Here is a 20,671-nt window from a genome sequence, read left to right as displayed (position 1 = left end):
TCTTTTTGCTAAGGAAGACTGGCCCTGAGCTCACATCCGTGCCCATCTTCCTCTACTTTGTATGTGGGATGCCTGCCACAGCATGGCTTGTGAAACGGTGCCATGTCCACACCCGGGAGCTGAACCGCTGAACCCCAGGCTGCTGAAGCGGAATGTGTGCACTTAACTGTTGCACCACTGGGCCGGCCCCAACCTTTTTGTAATTTTTAATTTTGACATAATTTCAGAAAATGTTGCAATAATAGTATAAAGAATTCCCAGTACCCTCCTCCCAGGTTACTTAAATGATAACATTTTAGTACATTGATTTAGCCTCTCAAAGTCATTCTCTTTTTTCCCTTCACTTTATGTCTACCAGTCTCTCTCTCTCTATGTATATATATGTTTTTTTTTCCTGAACTGTTTAAGAGTAAGTTGCAGACATGATGCCCTTTTATCTCCACATACTTCAGTGTGTATTTCCTAAAAACAAGGAATTCTCTTATATAACCAAATTACAATGATCAAAACCAGGGAATTAACATTGATATGATGCTATTTATCTAATCTATAGATCCCATTCAGAGTTTCCCAATCTTCTCAATAGTGTCCCTTATTGCAAAAGAAAATTCAAGATCATGCTTTGCATTCAGTTCTTCTGTCTCGCTAGTCTTCTTTAATCTGGAAGAGTACCTGAATCTTTCCTTTTATTTTATGACATTGACGTTTTGGAATAGTATTGGTTTATTATTTTGTAGACTGTCCCTCAATTTGGGCTTATCTAATGATGTTTCCGCATGATTAGATTCAGCTTGTGCACTTTTGGCAGGAATATCACCACAAGTGATGCTGAGTGCTTCTCAGTGAATCATATTAAGTATTCTTTATCAACCTTTTTCTTATAAAGAATGCACAATTCCTCTTTTCACTTATAATCTGAGAATCTGTCTTTCAACCAGAAACTTTATTCTATTGTACTAATTGTGATTACTGACATATTTAGATTTATCACTTTGATGTTATTTCATGCTTTCTATTTGTCTTGCTTTTCCTGTACTTTTTTTTTCTTGTGCCTTATTTTCTCTGCTCTTTCTTATTCACTTTAATGGGTACTCTTTAACATTTTAAAATACATGCTTGACTTAAATTATAGAGTTAGTGTACATCTCTACCCTCTTCTCAAATAAGGACCTTGAAAACATTTAAACCAGTAAGCCCCTCCAATTTTACACATTTTTTTTGTCTAGTATTTTCTTTTTGTCTTTCTGTTCCACAAATTAGATATTTTAGTTGCTGTTGTTTTCAGTTGATGCTTATTTGGATTCACCCACATGTTTGTTTGGGTTCACCACTCCTCCCAAAAGATATAACTTAGAAAACTTTAGAAACTTTTTTTTTAAGTAGAGTATTTTACTACCTCTCGTGGTAGGAAGCTGTCTCAATTTGTCTAATAATGTGTTTGTTTTGCTTTTATTCATTACTGATGTTTGACTTGGTTGACAGTTCTTTTTCTCCCATACTAAGGTGTGTATATGATGTGGAACTACCATATTTCACCAATTGAGACACATTTTTCCATATTTCAAACAACTCTGAAGTCTGGACATGTCTTACATCTATGACATCTAAAATCACTGTTGGACAGGCTACAGCAATTTCATTGCCTGAATATATGTGAACTTGGCTCTAACTGTTTATACTGTAGTCATTTCAATTGTTGGTACTACATGTTTTGAATTTAATCAGTGTTCAAAATGTATTTTAAAAGATTACACCATGATTTGACTTTGAAATGAAACATTATTCACGAAGGCATGGAAATCAAACAGCAAAGACCTACTTTTATAGTATTAGTGAAATATATTTTTCATTGGAGGAATGACTGCAATTCCACATTTTTTGCTTATTAACAATCAAATACTTTAAAAGGAAGACAACCATGTATAGATGAAGCTGTGTTACATTTTGTTACTAAGATAGCTTCAGAGAGGTTGCCTATCACATGCCAAGCAATGCAGCTGAAGGCAGGAGACGTTCAGCAAACTCCTTGGAGTGAGTGAAAGAAATGTCAAAGTGTCAAGAAGCTGTGTGAATAATCCATGCTGGTGTCTTAGTCCATTTGGGCTGCCATAACAAAATACCACAGACTGGGTAGCTTATAAACGACAGAAATTTGTCACTGCTCTGGAGTCTGGTAAGTCAAGATCAAGGTGCCAGCATGGTTGCATTCTGTGAGGGCCCTCTTCCTAGTCCATAGCTGGTGCCCTTTCACTGTGTCCTCACATGGTGGAAGGGGCTAGAGCTCTCTGGGGAGTCTCTTTATAAGGGCACTAATGCCATTCATCAGGGCTCTACCCTCATGACTTAAGCACCTCCCAAAGGCCCTACCTCTAATACCATGATGGGGGTTAGGATTTCAACATAGGGATTTGGGGCAGACACAGACATTCAGACCATAGCACTAGTGTTTCTTTATCTTAACAATATCAAAACATCGGATAGGGTGTCAGTAGCTCGGAAGAAAATCCTGTAGACAACAACCTTTTGTGTGTGTATGTGTAAGATCGGTCCTGAGCTAACATCTGTTGCCAGTCTTCCTCTTTTTGCTTGAGGAAGATTGTTGCTGAGCTAACATCTATGCCAATCTTCCTCTATTTTATGTGGGCTGCTGCCATGGCACGGCTTGACGAGTGCTGCTAGGTCTGCACCCAGGATCCAAACCTTGAACCTAGGGCTGCCAAAGCAGAGCATGTGAACTTAATCACTATGCCACCAGGCCAGTCCCCTTTTATTTTCTAATCTACTCTGCACGCCTCCATCCTCTCTCTTTTTTTTTCCCCTCCCCAAAGCCCCAGTACATCGTTGTATATCCTAATTGTAGGTCATTCTAGTTCTTCTATGTGGGATGCCGCCACAGCATGGCTTGATGAGCCATGTGTAGGTCCATGCCCTGGATCTGGACTGGTGAGCCCCGGCCACCAAAACAGAGCAGGCAAACTTCCGCTCAGCCACAGCGCAGGCCCCATAGACAACAATCTTAAAGCACATTTTTAGGGCATACTGCTTCACCAATGGTCTTTTGTGTGTGTGTGAGGAAGATTGGCCCTGACCTAACATCTGTGCCAATCTTCCTCCATTTTGTATGTGGGATGCCTCCGTAGCATGGCTTGATGAGTCGTGTGTAGGTCCACACCCAGAATCCGAGCCCGCTAACTCCAGGCTGCCGAAGTGGAGTGTGCGAACTTAACCACTATGCCCCATCACCAATGTTCTTGATGGCACAGAAGACAATACTGTGTGAAAAGCATAGACTTTATTAGTTAAGGAATGCTTCAAAAGCTGAACTCTAAATGTGAAGACTTTTCCTCCAAACTTTATTGAGGTACAATTTAGATACAGTACATTGCAAAAATCTTAACTGTACAGTTTAATAACTTTTTTTAATGCAAGTGTACTTTCATTTGGCTACCACCCAGATCAAGACAGAAAACATTTCTGTCACTCCAGAAAGTTCCTTGTGCCCCTTTCCAGTCAATGCCTTTCCCCGCCCCAGAGGTTTTCCAACTTCTATCCCCATGGATTAATTTTGCCTGTTTTTGAACTTTTTATAAAGGATATATATATATAAAGTATGTTTTTTGTGTGTACTAAACATAATGTTTTGGTATTCATCCATTTTGTTGTATGTATCGGTGGTTTTTCTTTTTTTTTTAATTCTTTTTTTATTGTTGTAACGGTAGTTTATAACATTATATAAATTTCAGGTTTACATCATTATATATTTCAATTTCTCTAATTTCTGTGTAGATTACAACATGTTCACCACCCAAAGACTCATTACAATCCATCACCACACACACACACACACACACACGTGCCTAATCACCACTTTCGTCCCCCTCCCACCCCACTTCCCCTCTGGTAATCACCAGTCCAATCTCTGTTGCTATGTGTGTGTTTGTTGTTGTTTTTATCTTCTACTTATGAATGCCTCTGAACAGAAGAATGAAAAAACATTGTATCTTTTGGATAATGTTTTTTTATAATGTGTGTTCTTTTTAATTGCTGCATTGTATCCATTGTATAAATATAATACAGTTTGCTTTTTCATTCTTCTGTTCACAGGCATTGTGATTATTTCCAGTTTTTGACTCTTACAAATAAAACTGCTATGACTATTCTTGTAGTCTTTTATTGATATGTTTATCTTGGCAGACATGCTCTTATTTCTCTTAGGTAAGTACATAGGAGTGTCATTATTGAGCCATAAGGTAGGTAGCTATCTAAGTTTATTAGAAACTGCCGAAGAGTTTTACAAAATGATTATACCACTTTACACTACCACTAGCAATAAATGAGAGTTCTAATTGCTCCATGTCTTTGCCAGCATTTGGCATTGACAGTCTATAATTTCAGTGACTCTATGGTATTCTCATTGTGATTTTAATTTGTAGCTCCTTGGTGACTAATTATATAGAGCATCTTTTCAAGTGCTGACTGGTCATTCTGACGTATCGTTTTGTGAAGTATCAGTTCAGTCTCTTGCCAGTTTAAGAAAAATTGGGTTGTTTATCTTTTTATCATTGAGTTGTAGTATATCTTTATTCTAGATTCAGGTCCTTTGTTTGATGTATATTTCCTGTATAGCTTGCCTTTTTGCTTTCTTAACAATGTTTTTGATATGTAGGAGCTTTACATTTTAGTAAAGTATAGTTTATCAATTGTTTTCTTTTATCCTTAGTGCCTTTTTTGTCCTATCCAAGAAATCTTTGCCTATCCCAATATCACGAATATGTTCTCTGTTTGCTTCCAGAAGACATATAGATTTCCTTTCATTTTAGGTCTGTGATCCATCTTTAATTAAATTTTGGGTATGGTGGAAGGTAGGGGTCATGGTTCATTTTTCCCACATAGGGATATTTATTTGCTCCATCACCTTTTATTGAAAAGACCTTGCTTTCCCTATTGAACTGAATTGAGGTCTTTGTTGAAATTGAGTAATAATCAAATGAATCTTTTTGTGAATCTTCTATTCTGTTCCGTCTATTTGTCTACCATTATGCCAAACTGTGCTGTTGAACTACTCTAGCTTTACAGTAAGTGGAGATATTTTGAGAATTCACTTATTTGATAAATTTATTTTATTTAATTTACTTTGTATGTATGCATAAGAATGATATTTGGTAAAAAAAATATGGTTAAGTAAATCTAAAAGAGCTCTTTTGGTAATAATGAAATAAAAATTCTAAGTGATAGATTATTTTATTGTTGGTTAATCATAAGTTTATTTTCACCAAGTGTTGCATAAAATAATTGTAAGATGCTATCAGATTTGATTAAATATGGTAATTTTATTAGCATACCTAATATTTATGTTTCCTGAATCTGCAGGCTCATATCTTTTATTAATTATGGGAACATTCTGAGTCTTTATATTTTCAAACATTGCCTCCTCCCATTTCTTCTCTTTCTACTCCTTAAACACCTACTAGGTATAGTATGGACCTTCTTCTTCTAGCCTTTGTTTCTTAAAATTTCATCATTCTTATTTCTCTCTGCTATATTTCTGCATTCTTTTTACTTCTTTATTGCCATCTTCCAGTTCACTAACTCACTCCTTAGTTTTGTTTAATCTCATTTTCAGGCCATCCATTGAGTTTTTAATAATGACCATAATTTTTGGCTTCTAGAAGTTCTGCATGGATTTTTTTTCATAAATGCCCAGGTTTCTTTCTTTATACTATTGTATTTTTTTCTTATGTTTTGGTTTCTTTTATTCCTCTAATAATTTTAAGCATAGCTATTCCATAGTCTTTATCAAATTATTGTATTTTCTTAATTTTTTGGCAGTTCTACATTTGCTACCTGAAGTTTCTGCTGACTCTTGCTCATGCTATTCTTTTCTTCAACGGTTAGTAGTTTGGGATAGCTATAATGCTGTAAAGCCTGCGTTCAGTTTGTGTCTTTCCAGAGAATTTTACCAGGAGTGTTAGGGGCATGAATGCCAAAGATCATTTTTTCTGAGGAATCTTGTTAGATCATGCATGCAGTGTAAATTTGAACTGCAGATTCAGGTGAGGAGAGGCCTATGATTATGAAATTGACGCTTATTCTCTTTTTTCCTGATGGCATTTAAATCTAGCTAACCTAGATTGTAAAGACTGGAAATCTCTGTAGTTAGAGTATTAGTGCTTGCTTAGTAGTGTGGTTTTTAGTTCCCTTTTATTTTCTTTTTTGTGGAGGATTGTAACAGTATGTGGAAGAAAATCAGACTGGAAGAGTAGCTTGCAGCTAGTGACTGATAGCTGTTTCCATGTAATGGGTAGTGAGCAAATATAAAAAGCAGATATGCATATTAATGCCTTTGGGTAACAAAGCCAGATAAGGACTTTTTTCATTGACATTTAAATGTCCAACTAGAGTTGTTGATATGATGGCTTACACATGCTATTCCTCATTTAATACATGTCTGTGTCACAAAGTGATGACTATAGCAAGTAGTTATTTTGGAATTAATTTAATAAACCTTTTTATAAAAAGGAGTACTTTTTTCTTTGTTTTTTTCAAAATTACTCAATACTTTGTTAATAAATCTGTTTCTAGTTCTCAAAATTAAAATAATTACCCTTCTATATTTTTACTCTGACTTTTTTATATGACAGCACAGCTGACAATGGGAGTAGCTATGATTTTATTCTCGTCATCTTTGTCCTGCTTGATGCATGCCAAAGCCTCTGCCTCTTCACCTCTTCTGCCTTATTCCTCTGCAGGAGGCTGCTCTAAAAATAGCTCCAGTGGTAGATGTTTCACACATGGTCAGGTTGCTGACTCATTTCATTCTTTTGTGAAGTTTAGGAATATGGAAAACTGTATCTGAACAGAGTAGGACAGCATGTTTCCCAAATGGCAAGTCAGTATTCTTTTGAAAAAGAATTATAATCCTCTCAATACTCTTGTAGTGAGTAGTTTTATTTCCCTATTTTTAAAGAATTACATTTAAAAATAGATAAAATGGTTTTCAATCTTACTTCACAAAATGTTTTAAATGTGATTCTCAGAATTGTGTTTTGCTAAATATAATTAATTTGAGACTATGAGCAGATTGCTAACAGATGAGCTATAAATATTCTCCTATATGTAAATAATTTCTTTCATCTTTTTTTCTCATCTTAGATATGTTAACATTAATGCTTCTTTGCAGTGGTTTCTCTGCCTGTGAAACAGTTACTTCAGGAGAAGTCTCGTCGGGAGGGTTTAACGCTTGACAGTGAAATAAATGTGCTGACTTTTTCTCAAAGCTATGAGGCTTTAGCTTTCTTGCATTACCCTTAAACCCCCAATTCTCCTTTCCCCATCATTATAAAATAATTATATTGTACTTTTTGGATAAGCAGATTATCAAATGCTAGCTCCCCCAAAATACCACCAGCTGATTAAAAAAAGCTGAGATTAGGGGCTGGCCCCGTGGCTGAGTGGTTAAGTCTGTGCACTCCGCTGCAGGCGGCCCAGTGTTTCGTTGGTTCGAATCCTGGGCACGGACATGGCACTGCTCATCAAACCGCGCTGAGGCAGCATCCCACATGCTACAACTAGAAGGACCCACAACGAAGAATATACAACTATGTACTGGGGGGCTTTGGGGAGAAAAAGGAAAAAATAAAATCTTTAAAAAAAAAAAAAAAAGCTGAGATTATTACTGGCAAGAAGAACACACTGCCTTGACATAGTCTTAGTAATGTCTTTGAGGGAAAAGGAAGGATATTTATTTTTGAGATTTCTTTGGGGTCTGGTTTAAGGTGGGTCTTTCAGTGCAGAGGCTTGATTCAGATGGATGAATTTATGAGATCGTAGATTAGGATTGTCTGGCATAGCAAGATGAGCTTTTCAAAGTGAATATTGGACCATGGTATTCAACTTTTCTTTTCTGGCATTAATGACTGTCTCATTTCCCCCCATTAATTGAAGGTTCAATTTACCATTAATTAATGTCCAAACTCCCCAACAGAACTGTAAAATTTCTCTTCATATGGGCAAAGATGTCAGGTAATCTATCTGTTTCATTTCCTGCGCTTGGAGATGCCCTTTCTAGACCCTCTGTCCTCTGTCTCTCACATAGACTGGTTACTCTCAGGCCTGCTATGGAGATGTTATTCTTGGATTTGTTGTTGCCTCCCTCTGACGGTGAATCTACTTCCTGGATCTTACATATCTCCATCTTTGGTTTACTCTTTCATGTTAGAGGAGCCATCTTCTAGTAGCTTTCAATAAGTCTTTGTTTTTCTGTAAATAACTCATGCATAGATAAATGATATGATAAATATGTTTTTCTTTTGTTTATTGTAATGCCAGAACTTCATTACAAAGTATATCTCAGAATTGCTAGAAGAATTAAAGAAAATTTATGATTTTCTTATAGAAATGAATTTTGGAGCAAAAATGATTGTGGGTAATTATTTTGCTTTTTAAAGTTCTGGAAAGGGTGTCTACTAAAGTGGTAATAGGAACATATGTAGTTGAATTCTGATTTTTATTTTTTCAGTTTGTTGTGAATATCTTTTTATGGCTCTGCCAGATAATGACAGTTTATGATTTTGAAAATTTGATAAAGACTTCTGGTAAAATTTTGTTACATAAATGAAGATAAATACAAAACGTTATAATTTAATAAGACAAACTTTAAAAAAACCTTTTCTCACAAATTATAGCCTGATGTAATGTGAGTTTATGTTTTAATAGCAAAAAATTATGTCTTGAAAGGTTTCTGTAGTCTCTGAAGGTGGCAGGCTGGAATTCAAAGGGACAATTCTTTTTAAGATGCCTTGATTCAATGGAGATCCAGGCTACCGCTTCTCAGTTTCTCCCAGTTGGATGTCAGCAAACAATGCTTGTGTCCAGAAATATCTCAAGTAGATTCCAGGAGGAATGTGGGAGAAGAGAGTCCCCAAGAGTACAGAGAGGGCTTTCGATTTGGCTGTGACTTCTTATTTCTAGAGACCAGATAGGAAGCAAGCTACCATTTCCTTTGGAAAATAGGGCCCTGGAATAAAATGAGCTCTACCACTTGTCCGTCACTCCTCCTCCACCCCACTTCCCTCTCATTTCTGGGAATATCAGAGAGAGGCAGCTGGTAGAAATGATTCAAAAAGTTTGCCAACATATAGAGCCTAATACTCCCTGAGGGGAATTTGGCTGCCTTCCTGTTTTCTGCAGACTTATTCCTTGACCATGGTTGAAAAACTTAAATATCACTAACTCACATCTGTGGAACAGGTTTTTCAGGGGTAAGCCTGATAGTGGTAATGCCAAATGAATGGTATACATAGCCAGTGTTTTGATCATTGGCAATTGTATTCATTTTACAGTGTTTAGGATCTAAGGGGTTGAGAGAAGCCTGGAGAATGGTACACAAGGGAAGCTACATACGAGAATGTCCTAAGCCAGATTCATTTCTCCTGTGCCCTCTCAAAAACCAATGAGAAGTGACTGCCAAATTTTATCACTTTTATATTTTCTTTGTATAACAAGCTTTTAAAAATAAATAAATGAACCGTTTTTGGAATAGCTGGGTTTGTTTGTAATTTTACTGCACATCCTAAATTCTTTCAGGGGTCTTGGAGTGGTATTTTTAAAAGGGATGAAGAAAAGGGTGGAGGAAAATGATGACTTGTGGAAACAGTAATACAAGTTTTGATTTAGGTTTAAATATTGGTGACAATAATATATAAAATGTATATACTTGTATTAGCATTGTTCAAACTCATATAACTGGGAGTTATTGTAAATGATATTGCCCTTAAAAACGAAAAACATTTTATGTGAGTAGTACCAGTGTGCAGTATTTTAACGGACAGAACACTGAAAGTCAGGATAACTAGAATCTTGTCCTGTCTCTGCCCCTAGGACAGTAGGTAACCCTGGGGCACCCTCCCACCCCACTCCCACCCTGCGCCTGCAACAACCTTAACTGTTTACTTTTTCTCATTAGAATAATGAGGTTGGAGACTAGGTAATTACTTCACTTCCTTTTCAGATTCTGTTACTTCAGTATATGTCATACTTTCCGGAAGATTTGTCTTTTCCCTTGATGAAATTAGGTAGCTTTGTATGTATTTATTTTGTGATTTTTTTTTTTAATCATTTGGGCCAAAATGTTTCAATATTTGCTAAGGGTAGCTGTATTTAAACAGCAGTGGCTTGCTTTGCATTGCTATACCTAAACAACAGGGTAGATTTCCAGTTGTAAGAACCTCTGATTCTTGCTTAGATTGGAAATTGCCCTTAGGTGCCCTTCAGTGACTCTGTGATCTGCTTTCATTTTTATGGGGGAATTGTCAGTGTATTGGTTCATTGAACACCGAGTGGTATATTTCCAAGGGTTTGAGAATAGTGAGGTAACTAGCTGTGAAAGTTATCAGTACTGCTTGGAAAGCTAATTGCATAAATTTACAGTTTAAAGCATTTGAACAGCTTCCTTTTAAAAGTGATTTTTAACAAATGTTTGATCATACTGTATTTGTGCTACCGTTGAAGTGCTGAAGTAGCATTTTGGCTTCTTTCCCAAAAGCAGGCTTAAAGAGGCTGGCAGCAGCCTCTCTTCCTGCTCTCTTCAGAGCTCTTTACCTTGCCAGTGGTGCAGCTCGTTCTGCCGATGCACTGAAACCCTCCCATTTAATCTGCAGTGGAGAAAAATGGAGCTCAATGTCCAGTAGAAATCAGTAGGCTAGCAAGGTTGCAGTAAATAGAAATGACTATATATTTCAACGGCTGAGCAAGAAGACATGTACAATATTTTTTTTCTTTCAGCTGATTCAATTTTTGCTTTCTGTTTCCTTCTAGAGAGATGTGGATAATTTGCCCTGCCTCCAACGTCTGTTTCTCAGCTTCAACAATATATCTACGTAAGTGGAAACTCCCAACTTGCCGTTTATTAATAACTTGATGGTGTGGGTTCTGGTGCTTTAAGTTAAGATTATAAGTGCCTTGGAGAATTTTGTTGGTATGTAAGATTTTAAATTGGAAAATGATAGGGCCATCTATGACAGAGTTTTTTGTGGAAAAACAGAGCTCTGGTGTGTATTAGTGCCTCTAATGCTAAAATGATGAAATTTGTATGGTATGTGCTTTTTGCTTAGTTATACAATTGTTTAATTGCTCTTTAGTAAAGCATGTGTATGTGGAAATGTCAACATATGTTTTGCTGTCCTTTGTGTGACACTTACTGCACTAATCAGTTAAATTAGAATTTCTTCATAAATTATCATCTACAATCTGTAGAGCTACTAAGCAATTTTGATATAGCAGGCTACATTTGTCATTGAGCCACTTGGTAATTAGATTATAACTTGTAACCTGGGATCCCTACTTAGAATTAATGCTGCTAAGAGACTGTATACAGAATATATAAATAAATGAATTTTATTTTTCAAAGATTTGAAGTATATCTTCCTTTATATTGTAATGCTCTCATTCAGTGTCAACCTGGAAGATTTCAGAACTGGAGCTGAGACAAGCAGTCAGACTTTTCAATGCAAAAGGACCTCTATTCGTTCCTTAATTCTTTGCTTCTCCTCCTTCCCCCGGCCACTTAATTTGAACTAGGCTTTATAACTACCCCTCAGTTCTTCAGTTTCACTTCAAGGCTGTTCTTTGAACCTACTTTTATAACAGTGTAAGAATTAAGTATAAAAGAGTCTAGAGCACATCTCTTCCTGAACTCCAGGCCTGCGCTTTTGTTTATTAAAAGCCAGTTTACTTTTTGTGCATTTTCTGTTTGCATCTTTTCCTCCTCCATCAGACTTAAGTGTTAGCCCTGTATCCCTGTACTATATCTCTAAAAGTTGGAGATTAAATCCAGGTGGTAAGCTTTGCATATCGGCATTATTTCAAAGAAAATACACTTAGTCTATTTTCTCTTCTGTGAAAAAAATATTAAAGTTTTCTGAAAGACTTTTCACATTCTTTTCAGTTTATGTTGAATGCTGTTCCAGCTGCTTCTCTATCTTGTTGGGGAGGTAGGATTTCTTTTCAATGACAGTGGAAGGGTTACTCAATATTCTTTAGGGAATTTCTTCCTAAAAACCATTAGCAACTGTTTTGAGAAGATAGTTTCTCTTTCTCACAATATGTTGTTTCTCATGTCTCACAGTGTTAGCTGTTTAGGTGCTGAAAACCCTTAGATTCCCTCAGCCTATCGTGGACCTCAGTACTTTCTCTTCCTGTCTTGTTTATGAGGAGTCATTTAAAGACAGACATAAATTTGAGTGTATAGGGGTTATGATGTTCCCAGATTCCCAGGATACCTGGATTTCTGAACTCCTGCCTCTGCAAGGAATTGTTTATAATTGCTTCTGTGTAGGGAATTTTCTTCGCAACCTGGAAAAGAGTTTCACCCACCCAACCAAATAAAGATAGGATTAATGAGATTAATGTTTATAACTTTCTCTAAAGAGCATGATTTCTCAAGAAATTGAGATGTGTGAGTCAACAACCTCAGGGCTTTCATTTTCGTACTAATTGCTGTCTCTGTGTTTCTACATAGGCTTAGCCCTTTGCCTTCCTCTTGTGCTTCCAGCTGGTCTGCTTTTGAGGCTAAATACATTTTCTGCTTTCTTTCTCTTGATGCTTGTGGTCCAGGAGATGGTGTAGAGAATATATTAGGTCTGAGGTGGGGAGCATTGGAGAGAGCGGAAAATGTTTCTGCGAACTTGACTGAAGACACACATGTCTCAGATGGCTGAGCTATCAGATACCTGTAGTGATAACTATAGTATCTTTTCAGGGCCTGAGTGCCCTGCTATGGTCCTGGCATAATAGAGTTGCCTGGTTTTACAGTTTAGTGACCTAGAAGTAACAGAGGTCAAGAAGTGCAGAAACAGCAGTATAAAGCTGGACTCCCCCTAGAAAACTCTCAGATAGGATTCAGCAAATGAAAATATCCAACTGTATATCCTTTTGGGGGAGGCAAAATGTATTGACTGTTATGCACTAGGGCTTCCTAAGTTTTGACCAAGTTCTTGGATTCTTAGAGGTCCATTTGCATAAACTATTAGGTACCTGGTGGAAATTCAGAAAGTTCCAAAATGTGATGGCACTCTATTCAATTCATAGAATTCCAACATGAGATGAAGAGGTACCTATATTTAATGGTGAGCTTTGTGGACAGAACTCTTTTTGTATGTTTTCCTGCAGATACTAGAACAGTGCATTTAGTTCTACCAGTAAGCATGCAAGATATATTTAGAGAATGAATGACACGTAAGCATGACTGTGTATCTGAATAGAACCAGTGCTTCTGGTTAAATATCCCTCAGAGCATGAAGAAGACAGAGACACAAATAAGTAATGATAATACAGCGAGTTAAACTTAGTTGTGGTGAAATGCCAGAATATTAGAAAATGTAAGTCATCCTGGGGAAGGGAAGTGAAGAAAGCCTTTCCAGAGGGAGATGGTATGTGAGCTGAGCTCTAAGTGGAGAGTAGGCCTTCGTATGTGAAGGATACTTGGTCATTCCAGGTAGAGGCACAACCTGAGCAGAGCTGATGCAGAGGGCTCAGCGTGGACTCTCTAGGTCCACCCTCTGGGGACGTGCAGTGAGATCTTTGCCCTCCCCCTCCCCTTTCCCCCATTCTAACCCTGGGCCCTCCTCCAGCTCACAGAATGCTGGAGGGGCCTGCCAAAGTACTCTTTATGATGATCACCCTGAGAGAAATGTACTGTGCTTAATCAAGGGGATCAGTTATATCTGATTCGTTCTTCAGACGTGTTCATTCCGTTATTCACCTCTTCTTCCGAGGTACTATTCATCTGGTTGATTTGGTTGTTTTTCTTGGCTCTCATGATCTTAATTTCTAAGTAGTCTGATTGTATTTTTTTCTAATGGCTTATTCTTATTTTATGAATGAGATGAAGTTTTTTGATTTCTAGAAATTACTTTTCCCTCTTGAAGTTAATACCTATATTCTCTAAACAAAACAAAGAAACAAAAATGCTCTTTCTTTGTTTCCTTATTTCTATGATTTGTGAGTGGCAGTTCATATTTATGAGCGTCTAGGTGGATTTGTTTCCTCAAGATAAATTTAAAAAGTCACTATGAATGCGAATTATGAGTACAGGATCTCTGTCTGCAGAGGATGTAGGGTAGGGAGCGAGGAGGATGTCCACCTGTTTGGACTTTCCTTTAGGATGTGCACAAGAAACTTGCCTCTAGGAACAGGAGCTCCTTTTTCATCTTGGCTGCCAGAACTTACCCAGAGCACTGCCCTTCTTCTCTCATTGTTTTCGACCTAGGGACAGTTCAGGAGTCAGCCGCTCTGAGAGTGAGACGCTGGCAAATTGTTACCAAACCTTCAATAATTGCTGGGCAACCGAGCCACATCTGCTGTCAACACTTGCTGCCTCTGATCTAGGCAACATTCTGTGGTTCTGCCGGCAATACTTACTTACAATGTAATGATCCGTTCATGTCAGGCTCTTCAGCAATTTGCAGTTTTACTGATTCCATCTGCTTTATATCTTCCAGAAATTCCTTAGTGTTTTGGTCTCCTGATAGAACTCCCCCTGGCTTTCTACTACTGCTAGGGATATTTTTGTACTCTTATGTTCAGTCATTCAAAGAGATTTTGAGAGGGTGAAGAGAGGAAAGAGCGTGTGCTCAGGCAGCCGTTCCCATAACTGTCCTTCCGTTGAGTGATTTCCCCAAATAGGCTACACATAAAAATGTCCTTGGAAGCTTTGATAAAGATTAACTGATAGAATTCATGAAGAGAGTTGAGCAGCACTTGGGACATAATGAGTGCTCTCTAAAATTAGTTATTCTCACAATGCCCGTCTGCTTACCTGCCCTGCCCACCAGCCATGCCATCGAATGGTGGGCTCTTTGAGGGGAAAAATTATGTCTTGTTCTCCACTATAATAATCCATAGTGCCTAACATGTAGCATAACTAATGCATTCAGCAATTCATTAAACAAATATTTATTGAATGCCTACAAAAAAAATATCCTTGGAAGCTTTGAAAATGCATAGTCCCTGGTTCACTGCTGGGTGGTCTTCTTCAGTAGATTTGGGATGGGGCCATGGATCTGTATTTTTTTAAGGCTTCTCAGAGGATTATTATGTACAACTTGATGCTAGATTTGGGAACCACTGAGTTATGGAATCCCCAAATGAGAGTATTTGCTAACTTAGAGATTACTGTTTTATGTAAAATTTCCTTTCACAAGGAAAAGCTTTGTAAACAAAAATATTTGTCAAGAATAAATATGTGCTACCCTCAGGAGGTAGTTTATGATCTGTAACCAAAAACTGGGGTGTTTCATCAGTTTCATCTCTTCTACACTGAGACAGTTGCAGAGTTCTGCTATTTATTACAAGGTTAAGTTGCAATTGATTCTTCTCTCCAGTTTCCCTCTTCTTTAACTCTCCAACATAGAAAGTTTTTACAAGGATTTTTTTTTTTTAGGAACAGAAAGGAAGAAGAGTTTATACTTCTAGTGCCTTGATTGCCTAAAAGGGAATGGTTGCTATCGCTTTGAGAACTGAGAGGAATTCAGTATCATTGGGAAAGTAGTCAAATACAGATGCTCCTTGACTTACAATGGTTCAACTTAGGATTTTTTGACTTTAGGATGGTGCAAAAGCAATACACATTCAGTAGAAACCATACTTTGAATTTGGCTAGTAATATCTGATACGATTCTCTCTCATGATGCTGGGTAATGGCAGCGAGCTGCTGCTCCCAGTCAGCCATGCGAGCACCAGGGTAAACAACTGATATGCTTACAGCCATTCTGTCCCCATACAACCATTCTGTTCGTCACTTTCAGTACAGTATCCAATAAACTACATGAGATATTCAACACTTTATTATAAAATAGGCTTTGTGTTAGATCATTTTGCCCAACTGTAGGCAAATGTAAGTGTTCGGAGCACGTTTAAGGTAAGCTAGGCTAAGCTATAATGTTCACTAGGTTAGGTGTATTAAATGCATTTTCAACATGATATTTTCAACTTATGGTAGGTTTATCAGGATGTAACCCCATCATAAGTCGAGGAAGATCTGTACTGGTCAAGGTCAGATACCAGCCCAGGACTGTTGGCTTCTTTTTTTTTAATTGTGGTAAAATACACATAAATGTTCCATCTTAACTATTTTTAAGTATATAGTGTAGCAGAGTTAAATATATTCACCGTGCTGTGCTGTCTCTCCAGAACTCTTTTCATCTTGCAAAACTGAAACTCTATACCCATTAAACTACAAGTTCACATTCCTCCCTCCCCCAAGCCCCTTGCCACTACCATTCTTGTCTGTCTCAATGAATTTGACTGTTCTAAGTACCTCAGATAAATGGAATCATACAGTATTTTTCTTTCTGTGACTGACTCATTTCACTTGGTGTAATGTCCTCAAAGTTCATCCATGTTGTAGCATGTGTAAAAATTTCTTCCCTTTTTAAGGCTGAATACTCATCTGTTATTCTTGAGGTGGTGTAGAACAGACTAGAAGAGGGAGTTTGCAGAAAGAGCCATGCTTGCCTCTCTATCCTCATTGCCTTCCCACAGTGCCCTAGACTCATGTTCCACTGAACTTCCTTAAACATCTCATGCTCGCCCTTGCCCACTCAATCTTTGTATCTACCGTGACTTCTCACAGTAGCATTTTTCTATCCTCTTTGTCTGAATAACTCCTGAGCATCCTTTAGATCTCAGATTAAATGACACCAAGGGTTCTCAAGCTTGAATATGCCTAGGAATCATCTGGAGAGTCTGCTAAAATGCAGCTTTCTGGGACCCATCTTCCATGAATTCTAATTCCGTAGTTTTACCTGGGGCTCAGGAATTTGTATCTCTAGCAAATGATGCAGCTGACTTGAAAATACCATGGTATGTGTTTTTTCAGACTTTCAGTTAAACCCATACAGGGATCCTAAAATCAATTTAGTGGTTCAAGACCAGGAAAATAAAAATAGAATAGAAAATATCAGAGTTTGTCACGTGTTGTAAGGGCAAATATTGTTTCACGAAAATTTTCCAGTTCTAACTGTGTATGGATGTATCTATGCATGCATTTGTGAGTGTGTGTGTATCATTTTACTATAGGTATGTGGGAACTGGGTTACAGTGTAAATATATATTTCTCACTATGGATTGGGTTAAAAGAGGTTTGAAAAATACTGTGGGGTCTTGATACATGCTTTCATAGCTTCCTGTATTTCCACTGTTATTGCAGTGGTCGTAGTTTCTTGTGCTTTTGTTTTAAATTGTTCTCCCCGCTGGACTGTAAACTTGACAAAGGCAGAGGAATGTGTTTACTTTGCTCACTGTGGTCTCTCCGGCACCTAGCGTGTATATGCTCTCAGTAAAAATACTACTATTGTATGAAAAAATTTTTCAAGGAGAATTTAGTCCCTCAAACAGAAAGATTTTTCTGTGCGGTCTAAGAACTTGTTTTGGTGGGTCCTCTGTCAGGTCATTGCTAAGTCATTTGGACCATGTTTAATACCCAGACATGTAAGGTTTAAAGGCTTAAGAGATGGAAGTTCTCTTGGTAGTGGTTTCTGACTTCCAGGTCAATCTATTGATTTTTCAGCAAGGATCTTGCCCAGAACTTCTAGATGTGAGAAAAATCTATAGAAACTGAGACTTCCTGTTGGACAGTGGTATTCAAGGGTAGGGTGGTGGGAGTGGGCTGCCCCAGGGTATAGACAGTAAAGAGCTGTGGTATCAGTAAAGCATTTAAAAACAATAATAAAACTGACTAAAAATAATTTTGCCTTTTATTATCACCTTACACTGGAAATCCTAAACAATGTCAGGGATAAAATATTCCTCTTTGCCAGTGTGGACCTCTCATATCTCCTTCCTCCCCTTAATGAGGCATGCTATTTGGACTCTGCTTTCTTATTTTATGATGTCATTTAAAATTTTAAGCTAGGTTTCCATTTTCTTTTTTGAGGAAAGAATGCTGCTACACGTTGTCTATTGACCTCTTTTAGTAATTACAGTATCCCTAAAGGTCACTGAACTGCAGGCTGTGGGCTGTGACTTTTCCTTCATTATATCCTCCTGCCTACTTTCAAAATTTTACTGAAAGTGGTTCATAATTTTACCTTTATCAGGAAGTCATTCTCTTTGCATTTTTCTCAAGCTATAACATGGTAAGTTACCCTGTATGAATTATATATTCAGAGAAGAACCTGTTCCTATTTAGGAAAAGCAGAGAGACTCACACTGCCCTGCAGTGGTCTCTTTTAGTACTGGTTGATATTTTAAGGAGGAAATTACTTCACTGACCTTCAGAATGTACCGGTATTTGTCATGAACTCAGGTGGTTACGTAAAGTGTTCCTACAGTTGAGGTATAGGGCTTTACTCTTGTACTTTCCAGGATTGGACGTGTCATTAGGTCATTTTGGCTTGAAGGAAATTAATTTTCCTTAGTTCTAGTATCCAGCAAACTGGTAGAATGCTTTCAGTTTTTTCCTCTGTGGCTCAAGTTAACAACCAGTAATGTGTGAACCTTCTTACTAATTGAATAAAGCAGAAGACATCAACTATTGAGAGATCTTTTCTGACCACCTACTGAGAAAAATTTTCAATTTAAGAAACGACTACATATTTGTTGAGAAAATTTCATTATCGGTACCCATTTAGCTACTTAACTCCTCTTGAGGTGTTTGCCTAATGGCTGACATATGATTCACCTTCAGATAAACATTTAATTGTATTTTCCTAAATGTTATGCACCTCATCTAAAGAGGACCTACAAAAATGAGTTCTAAAAATAGGGGCTTCTTTTCCATCCATTGCTCTTTTATTTCTTAGCCCTGAGCAAAACTCCCACAGCGTGCTAGGGCATAGTTACCTAGCATCTGATGGGCAAGCCGAGCTCCAGCTTTTGAATTCGTTCAGAAAGAAATAGGTGAAACGTCCACAACTATTGACAGATTTGTTCTCCCACTTCAGAAAAACAGACTTTGAGGTAAGTTAAATTTGTTTTATCGTGCTCAGAGTTGACATAATTATTGGATCTAAACTTATTTTACTTAAAACATAAAATTTTTACTAAGTAATTTTTATGTATAATTTTCCGTTGTATCCTTATTTTAATATTATTATAGGTGACTTTTCTTTTTATAGATCAAAAGTAGAAATTATTTAAAAATATTGTAAAACATAAAAATGTTTAAAGTGGACTGATTCTTTTATTCCTTGTTTTTAGGACATTCAGTTTGTTAGATGACTGTGCTATTTGTAATACTTTGCATTCTAATAGAAAGTCTTGTTTGAATTTTTCTACTAAGCTAAGGATTACACAGTTTAGTTGATTTTTCTCTGACTTTTATTTTTGTGTTGCAGTCAAAATGACTTTTTATTTCTGTTAGTTTTAAGTGTTTGTTGATTTCATGCTAGACAGATTACTGACTATATAGATGGAATATTAACACCATTATACCACATACTCTTGTCAAGTGGCAATATTATCAAAGACATTGGAGATATTAACACCATTATACCACGTACTCTTGTCAAGTGGCAATATTATCAAAGACATTGGAGATTTTCTTCTGATTTAAGGGAACCAGCATTAGTGCTGTTTACACAGTATAATTTTGAAATTGTAAGATTATCCTATTGATGTTCTGCAGTTAAGTAAGCAATAGAAACCAACTTCTTTATATGCCTTGTGTACCTTTATAGTATTCTGTACAGTTATAAATTCTACAAATTTTTTGCTTTAAGCTAGCATTTTAAAATGAATGGACTACATTTACTTTATATTTTCTAATTTACTAAATTGCATATAGAGTTTACTGCCAAGAGAGAATGATTTAAGTGACAGGAATAGAAGTTAAAGGCTTCATTCAGAGGTATTGTCAGAGAGCACTGAAAACTTGGTGACTCTCTGACTGAAGTAGGGTCAGAGATTTTATAGGATATTAGAAAGCTGAGCATGTGAGCTTGTGGTTCTACCATAGGCAGAAGTTTTTGACTTTAACCTTCCCTAGCAATGGGGGGTTGTTCCTTTCTTTATGCCTCTTGCTGAAGGGCTCAATAACCATCAGAACGGTATTTTCTGAGGACTATTTTTGCAAACTTTGTAGTTTATTGAAGAGTCAAAGTTTATAGGGCAGGATGTGGTAGACAGTAAAAAAGAGAGAAATGGGGGCAAAGGTACCAGGCAGCGGGGAAACCGGGGATCCTCTGTCGGGTTTGTTTTATTCCTTTTGCTTTACTTTGAAGGAGAGAAAGGCAGAAAAAAATCTATTGGACAGCAGTTACTTTTTATTATTATTACATGCCTCTTTTTTTTTTTATTATCCTCTTTCTTTCTGTCAGCATCTATACTCATTTAAAGCATCAATTCTGTAAATATAAAAATACATACAGGGGCCGGCCCCGTGGCTGAGTGGTTAGGTTCACGTGCTCCGCTTTGTCAGCCCAGGTGGTTTCACTGGTTCGGATCCTGGGCGTGGACATGGCACTGCTCATCAGGCCATGTTGAGGCGGCATCCCACATGCCACAACTAGAAGGACCCACACCTGAAATATGCAACTATGTGCTTGGGGGTAGGGGTTGGTTTGGGGAGAAAAAGCAATTAAAAAAAAACCCAAAAGATTGGCAACAGTTGTTAGCTCAGGTGCCAATCTTTAAAAAAAAAAAATTACATACAAATGGACATGGACTTTATTTA

The 20,671-nt window shown here is 37.2% G+C and overlaps 1 protein-coding gene across 2 annotated transcripts in view; it reads left to right on the top strand.

Moving 5' to 3' along the window:
• LOC124233040 (leucine-rich repeat-containing protein 49) overlaps nucleotides 1-20,671 on the top strand; it is a 137,092-nt gene that overhangs the window by 28,496 nt on the left and 87,925 nt on the right. For both annotated transcript variants that reach the window (XM_046650057.1, XM_046650058.1), the window contains one exon: nucleotides 10,816-10,877. In XM_046650057.1, the coding sequence (XP_046506013.1) occupies nucleotides 10,816-10,877 (62 nt within the window). The remainder of the gene's footprint in view (nucleotides 1-10,815; nucleotides 10,878-20,671) is intronic.

This window comes from Equus quagga, unplaced genomic scaffold, assembly GCF_021613505.1.
Source record: "Equus quagga isolate Etosha38 unplaced genomic scaffold, UCLA_HA_Equagga_1.0 153_RagTag, whole genome shotgun sequence".
Lineage (NCBI taxonomy): Eukaryota > Metazoa > Chordata > Mammalia > Perissodactyla > Equidae > Equus > Equus quagga.
This window is presented reverse-complemented; position numbering and strand designations above follow the sequence as displayed.